At 36.6% G+C, this 18,078-nt stretch overlaps 3 protein-coding genes and 1 non-coding gene across 4 annotated transcripts; 2 read left to right on the forward strand and 2 right to left on the reverse strand.

Moving 5' to 3' along the window:
- The first annotated feature begins 404 nt into the window (after nt 1-404).
- On the forward strand, nt 405-5,265 carry LOC121973020. The gene is made up of 4 exons (XM_042524618.1): nt 405-718; nt 1,568-1,754; nt 4,775-4,846; nt 4,891-5,265. Exons 1-4 carry the CDS (start codon nt 405-407, stop codon nt 5,170-5,172), a joined length of 855 nt encoding a protein of 284 aa, XP_042380552.1. The 3' UTR covers nt 5,173-5,265.
- On the forward strand, nt 1,320-1,392 carry TRNAR-CCG. Its single transcript has one exon. It is a non-coding gene; the product is annotated as a tRNA-Arg (tRNA).
- Nucleotides 5,266-7,257: 1,992 nt separating the features above from the next.
- On the reverse strand, nt 7,258-10,931 carry LOC121972139 (protein FAM133-like). The gene is made up of 6 exons (XM_042523800.1): nt 10,650-10,931; nt 8,448-8,511; nt 8,308-8,364; nt 7,747-7,785; nt 7,607-7,663; nt 7,258-7,526 (listed from the first exon to the last, which is right to left on the reverse strand). Exons 1-6 carry the CDS (start codon nt 10,865-10,867, stop codon nt 7,434-7,436), a joined length of 528 nt encoding a protein of 175 aa, XP_042379734.1. The 5' UTR covers nt 10,868-10,931; the 3' UTR covers nt 7,258-7,433.
- An 823-nt stretch (nt 10,932-11,754) lies between these two features.
- Nucleotides 11,755-17,223, reverse strand: LOC121972140 (probable acylpyruvase FAHD1, mitochondrial). The gene is made up of 7 exons (XM_042523801.1): nt 16,944-17,223; nt 16,704-16,869; nt 15,847-15,899; nt 13,208-13,270; nt 12,926-12,976; nt 12,721-12,838; nt 11,755-12,145 (listed from the first exon to the last, which is right to left on the reverse strand). The coding sequence occupies exons 1-7, from the start codon at nt 17,052-17,054 to the stop codon at nt 12,030-12,032; spliced, it is 678 nt and encodes a 225-aa protein (XP_042379735.1). The 5' UTR covers nt 17,055-17,223; the 3' UTR covers nt 11,755-12,029.
- Nucleotides 17,224-18,078: the final 855 nt, after the last annotated feature.

An 18,078-nucleotide genomic window follows, 5' to 3' on the forward strand; every position in this document is an offset into this window, starting at 1 on the left:
GCTTAAATCGCTTTCAAATTATTATATAATAAGCGTCGGCTGAAAAAAAAGAAGCAAAAGATGTTCAGGCGAATCAACATCTCCGTCATAGCAGGAGTTTGACTTTTAGTTAGCGGCGTTTGGTTTAAATTTATGAATTGGAATGGTTTTGATTATACGGTCAATAGGAATGAGAATCAGGATGATAATATATTATCAGTCATTGTTTCCTATTAATATTATTACAATCAAATAAATTTTTAATTTTATCTTTATTAGTAATGAGTTCAAATTTATGATGAACGACAACAACTATGGTTGCTATTCAAAGGCAAAACCAGTCTTTGTTTCCAATTAATATTATTACAATCGAATAAATTTTTAATTTTATCTTTATTAGTAATGAGTTCAAATTCAAATTTATGATGAACGACAACAACTATGGTTGTTATTCAAAGGCAAAACCATTGGAGCAACCAGCAACACTGTTCACGTTTGAAAAACGTGAATTGAATTCAAACAACTGTTCACGTTTTGTTTCAAAACGTGAATGGCTTTCGACGGAGAGCAGGAGTTGTCGGCGGACTTCCTTGCGTGAGCAACAGCGCAAGAAGGAAGGAAGAGACGGTGGCACAGTTTCGCGGCACAACAATTTGGCCGACGTAAATAGATCCGACACAGGGCTGTTCGGCCGGCGCAGTCTCCATCAGCAGCAGCTTGGTCTTAGCACCTATTTAAGGCAACTTTAGCCGGCTTCGAGGCGGCTGGTGGCTGGCGGGAGGGCCGCTGACTGGTGTCGGACGTTGGCTGATGGAGTTGGGTGGCGGCGGCGAAAAGGGCAAAGCCCCTCTTCCTTTTTGTGTGTGGCGAAAAAAGAATAATTCCAGTTAACCTGATTGACTATATCTGAGAATGATCGGTTCAGTTCCACGAAATTTTTTCACCGACCATCAGGATAAATCGGAAAACACACACGGCAGCCAATCCAGACGCCTAACATCCTTTGATTGCGCTCCCCATTTGGAAGAAACTTACTGCAAATACGTCATAGTTGGGGATCGAACCACGAATGTCTGAATGATAACCTAAATATCCTACCGCGACACCATGCCTCGGGAAGAGAGAGAGGAAGGGTGCTGCTCTATAGTAATTTTTGGTATTAATGGAATATTTGATTCTTTTATTTATATTTTCAGATAATCTAAATATTAACAATAATAATTATTCATTTTCATTTTTATTCCCCCTTATTCCCTTATTCAGTTTAGAAAAATATATAGAATTATAATTAGATTTATTTAGTTATTAAATAATATAGCTATGAACCCATAAGATGTACTGGTCGCGTGGCCTAATGGATAAGGCGCTCGCCTCCGGAGCGGGAGATTGTGGGTTCGAGTCCCATCGCGATCGATGATAATTATTTTTTCTAAGAAAAAAATAATTTACCGGACGTTAAATTGTTAAAATAAAGGGTTTTAATAGATTTAAAAGGATCATTCTATTCACAAATATTATTATTATACTAAATTGTAAGTTCAAAAATTCTGTAAGAAGGGCCAGACTTGGCCCAGCCCATTAAATAATTGTGGGTCCGGTGCCGGTTCTCGCGTTCAGTTTCCGTTTCGAACCAATTCGAGAAGGCGGCGACGGGCATTGCCCACGGGAAGGATCGCCTGAGGAAGAGGCACGAGCGGCGGCTGGGAGGGAAAGGCCTGTCGATCGAAGCCTTCGCCGACGCCAAAGCCAGGTGCTCTTGCTACAACCCTCTGCTCTAATCAGTGAGTTACTAATCTTCCTCGTCGCCTTTCCTTCTATCCTTTTCTCTCCTTTTAGTTTACCTTGAATCGATCGATCTCCTGTCAGGTTTTGTTCAGATCTAGAATCGAGAACTCGATGCGAGAGAAATTGCTCGGTTCTAGGTCTTCAATCTGCAGCTTTGTTTGTTCCGAGTGATTGCGATTGTTTGATATCTGTTTTAATTGGTATCTTTTTGGAATGAATTGACTAGTATTGTGATAAGATATGGGATTCCGTCCAAGCTAGGCATGAACAGATACATTGATCGTGTAGTATGATGTTTCTTCTTCTTCTTTCAAATCTGATATTCTACAGCGAAAGATTATCAAATTGGTATCTTTGTAATATGGTGAAGAGAGAAGGGAAGGGAGAGGGAGAGGGAGAGGGAGAGAAAGAGAGGGAGTTTTGGTAGTTGCGTAATTGGGTGAGAAAGAAGAAGGAACTCGAAAAATGAAAAGTTACCATTTTCTCCCAAACCCGCTGCACTTCTTCCCCCGCTGGCTGCCCTTCCTGAGCTCGCCATACTCCCTCTCCGTTTTGGCTGCTTGAGACCGCCGCGCCTCACGAGCCTTCCGCCCTTCCTTAGGCTCAAACCCTCCAGCTTCCCTCTGTCATTGCTCATTGCAACTTGCCTCATCTGCCACACGAGAATGTCAGGTCTGTGCGTGCTAAGAAGGATAAGGATGACATTTCCCTCTCGTTTCTGTCCTGCTGAGGGTGTTCACTTCCATCCCATTGTGGGCAGATGGGATTGGGCTACCTGCCGTTGGGTTAATTGAGGATGACATTGAAGTCAAGTTTGACTTCAAAATCGAAATTTACGTTTCGTGTAGATAAATTTGGACTATTAATTTACTCAGGGTGAATGAGAAATTAATTGTTCAAAGATGTGCTCAAATTAGCATTAAGGAAAAAGATGGGATTTTAATTCCACATCGTTAAACGGCGAGAGCCCGCGTTTCCTTATATGTGTTGCTGTGTTAATGTTGTTAATACAAAAGCACAGGTGCTCACGCGTAATGGGTGAGCCATGCGCGCAATGAGCACTTCGCATCGTCGCGAGGAGCTTTAATTTATGCTCCATGTGGCGGTGACGTGGCATGGTCAGGTGACGACACGTGGCAGTGATGAGGCGGTGCCTATGTGGCACATGACTGTGTAGAGACAATGACTGGATTGGGCGAACAGATGGTGACCGTCGGATCAAAGATGAGGACAGATCGCAAGTAGATGCGATTTGGAGCGTCGGATTCTAATCTGGCGTTGAAGAGGAAGGCTTGATCTGAAGCGTTAGATTAAATGTTGTAATCTGACGGTTGAGATCAAGATGAGATCTGAAGAGTTATAACTCTTTAGATCAAGGGGCGAGATCATATCAAAATCTGAAGAGTTATATCTCTTCAGATCTTATGGTTGAGATTAAAAGTCATCTGAAAAGTTATATCTCTTCAGATCTGATGGCTGAGATCAAAGGACCTTTAAAGGGTTATACCCTTCAAAATGAACGATCCAGATCAATCCAAACCAAGGGTTACTTATCTCTTCACCCAATATAAATAGATCCCTCTCTTTCTTGAAAATCATTCATTCGAAAAGCATTTGCATTCAAACCATTCGTCCATCTCTTGCATAAGAAGAGTCCAAAAAATCTACGAGAATGTTCGTCAGTCTCGAAATTTGAAGTGCTATTATTTTGAGACGTCGTCGTTGTATCTTGGGAATGAATTGCTGCTATCCGTGAGCACCGTAGCGGAGCAATATTGTTTTACGGAGATAGTGTCGAACACTAGCCTCGACGACAACTCAGTTTGCTTCCTCCCGGCAGCAATCTCCCGAAAGTTCCGACAGTCGACTAAAATCAACTATATCAAATACAGAGGAGCAAATCCAGAGGTTCGAGGGCCTCACAAAACTTGCTTCTTTGAAAATGAGATTTTGGCGATTCCTACTGTAATTTCGGCAAGATAATCAGGAGAACGAGTCTCAAAATTGTGCCTCCTTGCCACTCTTATTTCCTTTCCTTCCCCCATAATATACATAGCCTAAGAAGTTGCATTTAAGTTTCACTTTCTGCATTTGATATTAGCTACCAAATTTAGCTGTCTAGGTTTTAGTCCTCATTTTTGGCTTTGTTGTGAATCCAACCTCCCATTCTATGAACTTCATATCTCGAGAGGCCTTGGTAAATTTCGTTCTCTAACATCCCAGGGTGTTGTTTTGTGCAATTTTAGATTTTTCCGTTATTTTTTCTGATTTTGGTAGGATATTTTTTCATGATTGTTTTTTAGTTGGACAAGATTATGTTTATGCCTTATTTGACAATTAACATCAAAGCCATTTGATTTATGATTATAGAAAAACACAGAGTGATACAAGAATGCCAAATTTGAAATTTGTGAAGAAGCACAGGAAAACAGTCAAGTAACAAAACATTTCCAGTGAGCATCAGCCCACAACTTTGGATGTTAAGGTGAGATTGGTTAATTTCTTTAGACTTGTAAATTTTGCGGCAAATTACCGAACCACGTAGGAAAGTTTCCGAAATACCCAAATCACATATCCTAGTTTTAAAATTATCAAATGCATAATGGAAGTGTCCTATTTATAGAAGCTACTTGTCTTATTACATCAACTGGATATGAAAATGGTTTAGGAATTTATATTTCTTTAGTGCTGGGTTTATGTAATTATATCTGATACTGTCATTTGTACAAGCCCATCCTTTATTATGTCATTAGAGACAAACTAGAATCTTCGTTAGATAGACTTTTCATATTGTCTAAAAACCTGATTATATAGAATGTTCACAACATTATTAGGTCAACTATACTCACTTTTGACTGCTACTTGAACCATGATTAGTTACCCACTGCCCAAGCCAATTAAATCTCTGCTTCGATGATTAAGCGAATCCAATATTCATTCGGAACACAATTATTAAGCATAACTGGTTATTCAAGTCTATCCAAGACTTGAATTGGCAATGTACCCTCAGATGCTTGATGTATTGGGTCTCTATATCATCCCTAAGTGGCCCATGGGGTTCTACATTTTGTTTAGCAGCATGGTAATTTATAAGACTTCAATCTGAAATTTTAAATGGCTTTACAGGAAGTAGATCAAACCGAAAGTCCTCCAAAGCAAAGTAAAACGAAGAAAAAGCCTTTCAGAAGTTTAAAAGAAGAGTACGAGAAGAAGCACGCCGAAGATGAGAAAGCCAGGATGGAAAGGGAAGGGATCATTCATGCAAAGAAGGAGAAGAGTGCGAAAAATGAAGCCAAATGGAAGACACGGCGGGAAAAGATGTTTAAAAAGACCCGGTCAGGTCAGCCAGTCATGAAATTCAGAATTGAGCACATCTTGGAAGGCCTATTTGAAAGTTCTAAAAATTAGTAAGTCTTTCAACTTTGTGAATGAAAATTAGCTATTCAACTAGTTTTTACTGTAAATTATCGAGTTTGTGCTAAGAGTTTTCTTATAATGATAATTATGATCCCTTGTCGATTCCATACCTTTCTAGGACTTATTTTGGCCTCTAGAATTACTAGTTGACCGTTCTATTAACAATCATAAAACTTAACCAGTCATGCACAGGAACGGGTTTGAGATTAGAGGATTAATGGAGCATTTGATTCAGGAAGAGAATAGAGGAGGGATAGAATGAAATCAAATCCTCTGTCCCGTATTCCCGTGTCCTATTATCGATCGAACGGGTTAAACAGCCTCGTGATGTGCACTGCATCCTTGAGATGTGATTTAGCCCGTCCGATCGACGATGAGACATGGGAATACGAGAATCTGGCCATATGGGGACAAAGGATTTCATCTCCAAAATAGCTATTTAAAAAAAAATGGAATAAAATGGAGGTGCATCGGGTTTACTTTGGACGTCATTTGTATTTATTAATTAGTTTAATTTTAATTATATATTTTCTAATTTAAATATAAAAATATACTAATTTTTAAAATTTTAGATTATTTATAATATGTTAAAAATAAGAAAATATAAAAAAGGAATTCGAAAGTTTTTCCGCAATTAATTTTTATATTTTAAAATGTTTTGATTTATTAAAGTATAATTCTCTTTAAAATTTAAGGTTCTAAAATATTTTTTTTATTTAGTAAATATATCCATTTGCCCGTGTTTAAACTTAAACGGTAAACATGATTACATATTAATAATCATGTAAATTCATAATACGATCCTATATCTAATAAAAGGTTACTTGCCGAACCCAAAGAGGTAAATCACTTGTCTGTCTTTTTGGTTAGGAATGATTTTATTCGTAAGTATCCAACGACCTTTATAGGTGCAGAATTTTATCTTTAGAGATGTAATCAAGTCGAGTCGAACTGAATTCTTGAATATTTGAGTTTGACTCGTTTATAATCGAGTCGAGCTCGAGCTTTATTTAATGAATATAGTCATGACTCACGGACTTATTCGAGCTTTTATCCAATCTAAACGAACTTTAATAAACATAAATTATAAATTTATATATTTATTAAAAATTAAATTATATATTTAGAGAAAATTCATCTCCACCTTATTTATCCGCTATCACGTTTGTCACCCATCTATTTATTATTACACATCAAAATTAAGTTATAAGCTTTATTAAATATCAATAATTATATAAGAAAAGCGAAGAAGGACCAGGGTTGGGCCAGACCGTTTAAGAAGTATTGGTCCGGTTTTAAAATAGATAAATAAAATAACAAACATGAATAAATTATTTATTTTTATTTTTAATTTTTTTAATTCAGATATCCAACTGTTTGTCTCATGGAAAATTTCTACTGATCATTTGAGTAAATAAATAACTAATATTTTTAAATCCGTTTCTCACTGGAGAAAAATCTGCACCATAAGTTTTATGAAACTCAAACTTTAAATCCATTGATTATTCATTGAAACACCTAATCATTACACTTTGAATTAAATAATATTCTAGTAAAAAGGATAACAAAACTCCTCAAAATTCATTAAATCATAAAATTTACTTATAGATGATCGCTAAATTAATTAGAAGATAGAAGGTTTTTTTTTTTTTTCAAGATATGTATCCGTTGAACGTGGACCCAACAATTGCAGTAAGTATGTTGAATTGAATAACATTGCATCTTACAGTTATGATTATATGTATTCACATTGAACGTTGTTCAATAAATCCCTACTCGTGGGAAACAAAAATAAAAAAAATAAAGCACATACCCCCACAACCGAGGACGGAGGATCCCGCCTGCCTGCACACAACCCGGTCTATCAGAGGAATACATTCAACAAATCCCTGCTCGCACATTAGCTTAAGTTCGTAACATTGTATAAAAAATATATACTCCGCAAAACAAATTTGCATGATTTAAGAATTAAAATTTTACAAGTTAGTTTACACGTCGAGTCCAAAACTATTTGATGCGTATAAGAAATCATCACATCACCAATAGGTTTACCACATATTTAAATTAAATTAAACATTAAATCAAGAAAGTAGCATTACCTCTTATGCAAATCAATAGACTACAAACATGTAATCCGAGAGTTGGCATGCTAAACGTCAAAATGCAAGAGTAGAACATTACAAGAGCAAACACAATTCATGTACAATCTTAAAATTTGATATTTTCTTAAAACCATCTTCCTTCAACGACAATCAATCATAACTAGCATTCAGAAACTTCAGCAGGTCATTACGGTTGCTCTCAGCCTTCTTGTCTTCCTTCGATTTATCAAGCTTCAGGAGAATCTGCAGGAGGAGCACAAGCACACCAAGTCAACAATGCATCACGGTAGGCGGCCAACAAAGACAAACAAACACTTCCTCACCTTTTTACCAGAAATAGCACTGCGTCGAGCACCATCTTCTTTGTCGCGGCCAAGGAACTAAAGATGGAAGATGCAGAAATCAATATGACAATGAGACGACATGGAAGAGGTTTAAATAATGGTTCGGAAAGTACTAATACCTTGGATAGTTGGACTGGACTGCCACAACTCTGCTGCTTCTGTATGAAGCTCACATTGCCAAAGGAAAAAAAATGCCAAAGCCAATCCAGTGATCATCACCCATTCACAGGCCCCAGCTCCAATATCAAAGAGCCAACCAAAAACAGGCAGCAAATACCATAAGTTGTTATAAAAAAAGAAGAGAAATTCTACAATAACAAAGAAGATAACAAAAATTGATCCATAGTATAAAATAATTATTTTTTAGTTTTTATTTTTTTGTAACTTTGTAAATATAAAATCAAAAAACAAAAAATTTAGATTTGGAGATTATGTTGAATAAAAGAGTTTGGGTTTGGACATTTTTATACACCTCAAGTGAAACTAGATGTTTTTTATTAAAACCCCACCGTGTAACCGCACCTAGTATTCTGACCAACTGTATGCTGCTTATAGCCATTATATGTATTTTCAGTGCGCTCTCAACAGTTTTTCCCGGAATGTTCTAACTATAATATTTTCACAAGTTGAACCATGACATATTCCAACCGAACCAAAGAAAAAAAAAATTGACAACCTACCTCTTTATGTTTCTGCTTTTGATGCTTGTTCCTGTGTCTCTTTCTCCTCTCCTTATCCTTAATAAAAGGCAGGAAGACAGTTTTTAAACTAGCTAGTCGATCTATGCATACACGTGTATGCAAACAATATGGTTGTTTACCTTTTTGGACCTCTCGTGCTTGTGCTTTTTATGCTTGGCCTCGCTATCAGAAGTGTTTTCATCACTGAAATCAAACAACAATGAAAATGAACATGACTGTTTAAGGAGACAATACACACTGAAGAATTTAAACCAACCTTGTGTGCAATAGCATATTACAGAAGCAAAAAAAGAAAGAGAAAAAAATGCAAGTTTATTGCCAAGAAAAATCATATGAATAATCAAAGTTGAAGTTCATTGGTTGTGTAAAAACTTTTGAGTAGATTATTCATGCATCAAAAGCTTTATGTCAAATATACAAGAATACATGGACATGGACCAATTAATATAAGTTGAACAAGGAATGAATAAAGGCATCGATCCATTATTCCAAAGTTCTGCTTTTTCCTCCTCAGAATTAGAAAGTAATTCTCTATCCCCTTGAGCTCTCCTCTTCATGTGTCATACGAATAGAGGCATAGGAATTCGTTTCAAAGTACCTTGCAGGAAGAAGTCCCAACTCTCAACACATTTTCCATGCCAACGGTATATTGTTCATGGACTCTATCCCCCTCTCAGTAAGCATTTGACAACTTAGAGATACACAGACAAAGCTTTGATGCAAAATATTAAAGGCATTCGCTAAGATGTTTGCATAGGATCATGCACAAGAGCAATAATAAAGGGGATGTCAAAAAACAATAGCCGCTCAATTGCAATGAGAATCTCACACGAGCTTAATGCCCAAATTTTGATCTGAAGCCACCAAACTAGAGAAAGAACAACAAGAGGGGGACTAGAAGTTTCCTCTGTGCATTACTAAAAGTTAGGACATACCCCACACAACATCAGAGATCCTCTGATATAGGTCTACAAGCACTACTTCTAACATCAACCATTTGTGCCAGTGATGAAATAAGTTTTATTCATGTCATTTCATTGAGATAGAGAAAGATGAGTACATAGATTTTGCCACCTACAATAAGAACTCTTGACAAAGGGATGCCACCTCAGCCAACTAGTTAAGCTAGGACAAATTAAAACGGCCACAAATTAACAAAGCCAATTTAAAGGACTTGTTGCATGAGAAGGTATCCTTTGTCAAGATCATGTACAACTCCTTATAGGTTGAGGTGCAAATGCATTTACAAAGTGCCTAATGAAGGTTATGAACACAACAAGATAATATGAACTTTTTTACATTGATCCAATTTGCAACCTTCCTCTTAAGGTATCTAGAGAGCCCACAAGTACCTCATCCTTGTGATGGCTGAAAGAAAAGCCAAGGATTTGATTCTTCAACTGTGCTCCATTCTTCACAACTCACTAGTACATTGTCTTGAAGGAGTTGAAGAGGACTATGCAAAAGAAGAGTGGGAGAATAGTGGGAGCATCAACTGGAGTCAACAATCTCAACTCAAACCATCGCATAAGCACAACCACCCCAAATAACACGAGTGCAAACTTACATCTTCAACAACCATGTGAATCCATCACAATTTCATTAGTGCAATTATTGCAGAATGTCTACAATATGTCTTCTACAAGTGAGATTTTGGCATTTGGCAGCTTGATTGTCACTGTGACCAGTGGAGTGGTGTATGGATGTTCACACGTCATTGCAATTTGAAGAAGTAATAAAAAAATGACCTGTGCATCCTACCTCATTAAGTGGTTTCGATGTCATATTAAGGGTGAATTGGCAAAGCACACAAAGTCCGTCCAATTAGATATGCCTCTGCGCAAAACTTGCATGATCACAATCACCTAGCTTACATACATCATGGGGCTATAAAAATAATGCGTTTTCAATGGATTTATATGAAAGAAGGATTTATTAACAATACCAATTCATTGACTAAGTTCCAGACTAAGAGATATTCCATGTTGATTAGAAATCTGAATTGGTGCAAGGAATCAGAGGAAAACAAACATGATTACAGGCTCTATTCATAGAGTAGCTAAAATTTACTAAATGAACTATTATGTATTAAAATGCTCCCCTAAAAATTAAAGAAACCATCAAGCTAAAAAAATGTTTGAACTCGATCAAAGAGTCTTTGAAGAAATTGCGCAATTCGATCAATCTCCAAGTCATTCCAACAGTCTTCGAATTATGCTAGAATGTAATGTTAAGAATGATGCAAACTACCTAAGGTCCTAAACTACCTGATCAAAATCACTGACCCTCCATCCAAAATTCACAAAGAGGAAATCACCAACCTGTAACCATCGTTGTAGGAGCTAGAGGATCCGTCGCTGGCAGATCGACGGTGCTTCCGCTTCCGCTTGCTGCGCTCTTTGCGAGCCTTAAGATTTTCCCCACGGCGGTGCCGACTGCGGCGGCGATCTCGACGACGGGAAACGGAGGAGGAGGACGAATCCGATCCAGACTCCGAAGAGGAGGAGGTGGAAGAAGAGGAAGGCGACGAAGCCACCATGATCGGAGAGGTCCCGAAGCTTCCGTGACCGCCGAACCCAAACCGTCCCTCAACATTTATATACCCTAATTTTGATACTCACTTTTTAATCCATTTTCCTTTACTGGGCCTTTAACGGGCTACTTTTATCCAGGCCATAACAACTATCGTAATATTTTATTTTGAGCCTCTCGGCCCGGTGGCCACCCATTTGCCACGCGAAACGCCCTTGATCCATGATGAACTTACCAGTCCTAATTGGATCGTGAAGCTAGGGCTGCAAATGAATTGGGTCTTTTCGAACCGGTTCAAAAAAATATTCGATTTGTATTTAAATTTATCGAATTCAAGCTGAACTCGAACATGTTCGATTTTTTTTTTTAGCCGAACTCAAACATGTTTGAATTTTTTTTCGAACTGAACTTGAACCCAAATTATATTGTTCGATAGTAAGCGAACCTTAATATTTTATTAATATAAGTTAAATATATATTAAATAAATAAATTTCGAACAATAATTCAAATAATTCACGAACATATTTGAATCTTTCGAGCTAAACTCGAACCCTAATTTAAACTGAACTCGAACACAAAATTTTAAAATTTTCAAACTTCGAATTGAGCTCGACTTCGAATATACCTATTTCGAGCCAAATTCAAATTTTAAATTTTTCAACATATTCAGCTTGATTTAGTCCACCCCTACGTGAAGTTGCCACCCTAACTGAAATACTCAGGGATAAATCATATGAAGTATTTATTCTAACACAGACCCTTTACATAAAAAGATTAGATATATAGCAAGACATTTTACCTTCATTAAAAATTAATCCTAAAATTTATTAGAACAATCACTCATACATAGTATCAACTGCACCAATCCGTAAGAACTAATTTAATTGTACTAATTGGAACAAAAAGTGATAATATTCACCTCCGACTGTCCAATATCACTTGCCCCCGCTAAATACCAATAGATAAATTACGGGAGACGCACACAAAAGTAGATGCCAAGATTTGAAATACAAGAAGTTTCACTATGAGCAAACACTAATCAAATATTACAACATGACATTCAATCTTCACAGGGGAAGAAGCAGATTTTATTGAAACATCTCTGAGGCAACTGTGAAGCAGTTCGACTCATTTATTTTACAGAGAAGTGTTTCAGTTCCGGACTAACCTAGCTGCTCAATGGCTTTAGGCGTCTCTGAACATCGAAGTGGATGTCGATCAAGCCTGTTATGCCTGCCGAAACCTTTTGACCCACCTTCACTGGACCGACGCCCGAAGGAGTTCCTGTGATTTACATGGACGGGAAAAGGATCATGCATTCAACTTCTGTAATGAATCTAAACCCTAGTAGATTAACTGACAAATAAGCATCTGAGTGAGTAATATTTATACTGTCTCACACATTAAAGGCGAGGAAAATCTATCACCAGCAGGGTAAAAATGCTCAGAAAAGAAGTTAATATGTAGAAATTCGTGAGATGTTAAAATACTGAGAAATTTGTGCATAGAGATATTAAAATAAGCTGAGATCATACAAACATGTTCACAAACTATGAGTGTAAGGTATAAGGGGTAGATGGAGACCAACCAAAACACTAGTTACTATAATAAAATTAATTTGAATTGCATAAGACTCAAGGAGAGATAATGTATACAAGTAACCCCTCCAAACAGTTAGGGATAAACATGGCTCAAGACTTTTGAGAAGAGCTTAAAGTTTATTTCTGTTGCTCAGATCAAATTTTAATTTAAAAAAAAATTATGATTCTTCAAAAGTAAATGCATGCATCTAGTTTTGGCACCCAGTATCAGATAATTAATTTGTTAATTCAAGTAAGCAAAGTTGGAAAATGACATACCAGTCAAAATCACATCTCCTTCAAAAAGAGTCATAAATGAACTGATGTGGCTGATGAGAAATGGAAGTTTGAAGATCATGTCATTGGTAGACCCTTTCTGTCTAATTTCATCATCTACCTGGATTATAAAGGATATATGAGTGTTCACATAAACTCAATGAACCAGACAAGTTCACCAAGGGAAATGAGAAAGATGAACAAGCACCTTTAGCCACAACTCCAGATTGTCAGGGTCAACTACCATTGCTTTTGGAAGCTGTATCCAGAGGAAGAAAAAAAAAAACTTAAAGTAAATTCTGTTAAAAGTGGACAGGCAAAAAATTCCACAGCTGCATCCTTGTCATGTTTGTCATGAACTGTGGTTATATAGCAGTTGATACAGTCTAAAATCCTAATCTCCATTAGATGCACAATAGTTTCAAATGGATATTGTATGGTATACATATAGAAGAAGGATACAAAAGAGAAGCAACAAAATAATATTTACCACTGCGCTAATCGGAGTGAATGTGTCCTGTCCTTTGGCCACTGTCCAAGGAAGGCCTGCTGCCTGCACAACAATTTCAATATCACAATTAAAACATATATTTGTAATTCCAACTTCATATTGAACCACTTAAAGTGATATAATAACGTCCTATAAAATTCCATGCTTGCAATTCATTCTACTGAAACACTCTTGCAAATGTTATGCTACTGCAGGAGGAAACAAGATGCCAGATGAATCAACATAAATCCCTAAAAATGTTAAAATATCTAAAAAAAGGCAAAGAAAAAATAAATGCCAAAGACAACAAACTGCTTACAATCAACTAACAACAACAACAACAACAACCAAGCTTTATCTCACTAGGCAGGGTCGGCTATATAGATCTTTTATTCTGTCCATTCTCGTATGTCCACACATCCACCTTAACAACCTCACCTCTGCAACTCTCATTTTTTGCTCATGTGCTCGAGTCATAGCTCAACATTCAGCTACATATAACCCAGTAGGTTTAACTGCGGTTTTGTAGAATTTTCCTTTAAATTTTAGAGCTATTTTACAGTCACATAAAACACCCGACACTCTTCTCCATTCAACCATCCTGTTTGTATTCTATGTAAGACAACTCTCTCAATCCCTCCATCATTTTGCAAAAATGATCCTAAATATCTAAAGCTCTCGGTTCCGGACAACTCGTCATTTCCTATCTTAACAATTGTCTCATTATGTCTAATATTGTTAAACTTAAATTCCATATATTCTGTTTTTATTCTACTAAGCCTAAAACCTTTCCCTTCTAATGTTTCCCGCCAAGATTCTAGTTTAGCATTTACTCCTTCACGTGTTTCATCCACCAAAACATTATCACCTGCAAACAACATGTACCACGGTACTGGGTCTTCAATGTGTACAATGAGTTCGTCCATAATTAGTGTAAAAAAATAGGGACTTAGAGCTAATCCTTGATGTAACCCTATCTTTATTAGAAATGATGCAGTTACTCCGCATGAAGTCATCCTCATACATATCCTTAATTAGTTCAATATATGTTATACTAACACTTCTTTTTTCTAGAATTCTCCATATAATTTCTTTTGGGACTCTATCATAAACTTTTTCTAAGTCAATGAATACCATGTGTAGATCTTGTTTTTGCTCTCGATATTTTTCAATTAATTGTCTAAGAAGATGTATAGCTTTTATTGTCGACCTTCTAGGCATGACCCAAATTGATTTTCGGTCACTGTAGGCTCCATAATCTTTTTTCTATTACTTTTCTCCACAGTTTCAGGGTATAATACCCTAATAATTTGTACTTTTATAAGGGAACTAGAGTACTTATCCTCCATTGATCAGACATTTTTTTTCATTTTCAATATCATGTTAAATAATTTTATAAGTCATTCAATACCTTATTTCCCTACGCACTTTTATACCTCTATCAGAATATCATATGGTCCAACGACTTTTCTATTATGCATCCCATTTAAAGCTTGTTCTACTTCTGAAATTTGAATTCTAAGATAAAATTTAAATTTCTATGCTCATTGGACATACTTAAATTACCTAAGTTAAGTTAAATCACCTAAACCTTTATTAAAAAGTTAATGAAAATACCTCTTCCATCGCTGTTTTATTTCTTCGTCATCTACTAGTATCCTATTACATTCATCTTTAATACATTTTATTTGGATAAAGTCTCTTGTCTTTCTTTATCTCATTTTAGCTATTCAATAAATGTCTCTTTCCCCTTCTTTTGTATTCAATTTTTAATATAATCGTTCAAAAGTTTCATTCTTTGCTTCATTCACTACTCTCTTAGCTTCTTTCTTAGTTATTGTATATTTTTTTTTTAGTTTTCCTCATTCTTATAAATATATAATTCCTTATAAGCTATTCGTTTTTCTTTCACTTGTACTTTCTTATTCCACCACTAAAATTCCTTACTTAGTGGTGCATGTCCCTTTGACTCATTAAGTACATTCTTAGCTATTATTTTCAACTTTGATATCATCTTATCTCATGTCATATTAGAATCACAGTATATTTCACCTAATGCTTGTACTCCTACCTTTTCCTATATTTTGCGTCCCATCCTTTAGTGAGTAGGGAAGGATTTTGTTGGACACCTCTTCCTTGAGGATTGAATTATTCAGGATAACCTCAAATTATAATATTTATTTAATATTATAAATTATGGATGAGCAAAGTATCATCGCTAAATTGCTTTAGTCTAAAAATTTTGAACAATGTGTTTTCCTTATGTGTTTTAAGCATTTCAAATTTGCCAATGCCACTTCTCCACATCCCAAGCAAACCATCTATCATTGACCTTACACTGGAGGAGTTGTTACTGCCTAACTAAGAGTATTCTGTATTTACTATATCTAGATCTTAGTTCTTGAAGTGTAGTGTTGTAGGAGAAGGAGATAGATGCTTATAAAACAATTAAGTAGAGAAACAATGAAGAGATAATGATGAACAATCTACTCAAAATGGCTGTTTTTTTCAGTAAAACATAAAACGGTAAAATCTTTGTACCATAAAAGAAATAAAAATATTTCACCATGGCGACAGATTGGATTTCTCAAAATGGCTGTTTTTTCAGTAAAACATAAAACAGTAAAAAAATGATTCACCTTGGCGACAGATTGGATTTCTCTTGCCGTCATATCCAAAGCAAGTGCATACCCTACCATTGCAACAAACAGTCATTAGAATAACCAAGGGTGAAAATTTAATATTTCCTGACTAGATGGCATAAAAAGTTGAACAAGAGGTTAATTAGTGAACAAGTCCTTTAAATTTCAAACATCAAGATTAGATTGTGTCCAACCCAATGCAAGACAATAATTCTGCGGATTGATAAAAAATAATTTAAAGAATATTATTCCAAAACAATTCAAATTCGTACTGGAAACTCAGAAAATTGCGAAATACACAACTCGTAAGCATGATGACCAACCTTTCCTGTCTATTTTAAGGGATTGGTAGAGCCATATAATTCAGGGTCATACAAAATAAAGGTAGAAAACATTTTCAAAGAGGTAAAAGAAAAAACACAAATAAGGTCGATAACATTCAACAAAAATGTCATTTTCATCCACAAATTCATAGGATGATGAAAAAAGGTGGACTTTTACAGTTTGTTTGGAGCCAATTACATCATAAAAGTATTCTAATTCTTCAAGAGAAATGAATTCTAAAAAGAAAAATACATATTAATTTGGAATTGAATGCTCATTTCTCAAAGTACTTCACTAAAATTTCCCTATGCTTCTCTTAAGTATGCAAAATACTGAACTAAAGTAGATGGAAATTAAAAATCCAACTTCTGAAGGAATGTGGGAATTCCAAAGTGGAACCTTCAATGAAATTGGAATTGTAGTTCCATAAGTTTGTTCTGGTTTCACACAAGCCGAAGTGTTCCCGGAGCATTCCAGTTAGCTTACTAAAAAAATACGCTCTTTTAGAGCATCAAAGATAAACCAACTACCTCCGACATAGTCCATGGCAGAAGCCTCGGAGACATCACGCGCCTTCTTCCCAATGACGACAGCCAACTCAACCTCATGATCCAACGATTCTAGAGGGTGCGGAACCTCAATCGTCCCTCCATTTTGAAGATAGGACGAGGTCGGCTTCATGAACAACACCGGCTCCTGGGAAATCCATACCAAGACAGAGGAGATCAGATCAACAAATAAGAAATCGGGCAAAAAAAAAAAACCCTAACCTTAGGGACAGCGTTGCCGAGCTCCTTGGCGTGGGCAACGTAGTTGCGCCCAACGGCGACGATCTTGGTTCCGGCGCTGAGTAGCTTAGATGCCGCCGCTGCCGCCGCCATGGCGATGCTTCTCTCTCGATCCAATCGAGGAAAAAGTATCGCGAAACGAGCCGCTAAGCTAGGACTCTGATCAATTTATCCGATCGACTTGCAATCGATCGATTGAGTTTCCAGGTTTGCAATCGAATCGGCATCGGTGGATGAATAGCATGCTTGAAGAAGTGATAGGTGTGAGTAGGGGTGAGAAAAAGTTAGGTTAAATTGAATAAAAATTCGATCAATTTATTCGAAAATTTGATTTTTTTATTTCTAAAAATCGATTAATTCGATTTGTTCAGTTCGATTTATTCAGTTTTATTAAAAATTTAACTTGGTTCGATTCGATTTTTATTGAAAATCGGTTCGGTTCGATTTGTTTGTTCGAAAAAAAATCAGTTCGATTTGGTTCGATTTTAACCGAATACTCACCCTAGGTGTGAGCCCAACTGGGACTGCTAAGGACATCCATAACAACATTAAATATTTCTGTTAAATATTTATAATTTTTAATATCTTAAGGACCTAAAAAAAATTAGGGAGAAAGGGGAAGATATTTTAGTAAAATCAGTGTTTAGGGTGGAGGAAAAACCAGAATTCGTTGCAGATTTAAATCTTTTCTTATATATAAATAAGAAATTTTTTATGGGCCGGTTGAGGTACGTTCTTATGGATTTCTAAAAATTTCCTGATTATATAAATACCCTCAAATATAAATTTTTCGGGGCCAATAGACGCCTCCAACCACCACTTCCTCCCTTCTCTATGCCAACGCTACCGAGGAGCATCGCCATGACCTCACACAAGCAGACACTGCCTCATGCTTCGCCTTCAGCCCCCACTCCTCCGTCCCGTCATCGCCTCCGACAACCACCATCGTCACCTCTGGCCATTGCCGCCCTGCAACGCTCACAACTCGCTACAAGTCTGGTTGCCACTCTTGTTTCCCCTCTTTCTCTAGTCGTTCACCGAGGCAATAGTCGGAGCCATACACAAATGAGGCGCCACCACGCTGTCTCCCTCGTCGCCTCCTCCCTCCCGTTCACTT

Source organism: Zingiber officinale, chromosome 4A, assembly GCF_018446385.1.
Source record: "Zingiber officinale cultivar Zhangliang chromosome 4A, Zo_v1.1, whole genome shotgun sequence".
Taxonomy (NCBI): Eukaryota; Viridiplantae; Streptophyta; class Magnoliopsida; order Zingiberales; family Zingiberaceae; genus Zingiber; species Zingiber officinale.

Bases quoted from the DNA above. Each gene is read 5' to 3' on its own strand.
- LOC121973020 (XM_042524618.1), top strand. From the start codon at position 405: ATGAACGACAACAACTATGGTTGTTATTCAAAGGCAAAACCATTGGAG. The intron at 719-1,567 runs GCAACTTTAGCC...CATTAAATAATT, and splicing joins GGTCTTAGCACCTATTTAAG to GTGGGTCCGGTGCCGGTTCT. The intron at 1,755-4,774 runs TAATCAGTGAGT...ATGTACCCTCAG, and splicing joins CTTGCTACAACCCTCTGCTC to ATGCTTGATGTATTGGGTCT.
- LOC121972139 (XM_042523800.1), bottom strand. From the start codon at position 10,867: ATGGTGGCTTCGTCGCCTTCCTCTTCTTCCACCTCCTCCTCTTCGGAG. The intron at 7,786-8,307 runs GTAGGTTGTCAA...AGCTTCATACAG, and splicing joins AAAAGCAGAAACATAAAGAG to AAGCAGCAGAGTTGTGGCAG. The intron at 7,527-7,606 runs GTGAGGAAGTGT...CTCCTCCTGCAG, and splicing joins GTGCTATTTCTGGTAAAAAG to ATTCTCCTGAAGCTTGATAA.
- LOC121972140 (XM_042523801.1), bottom strand. From the start codon at position 17,054: ATGGCGGCGGCAGCGGCGGCATCTAAGCTACTCAGCGCCGGAACCAAG. The intron at 16,870-16,943 runs GTTAGGGTTTTT...TGGATTTCCCAG, and splicing joins TCGGCAACGCTGTCCCTAAG to GAGCCGGTGTTGTTCATGAA. The intron at 12,839-12,925 runs GTGCTTGTTCAT...TTTATAATCCAG, and splicing joins ATCTGGAGTTGTGGCTAAAG to GTAGATGATGAAATTAGACA.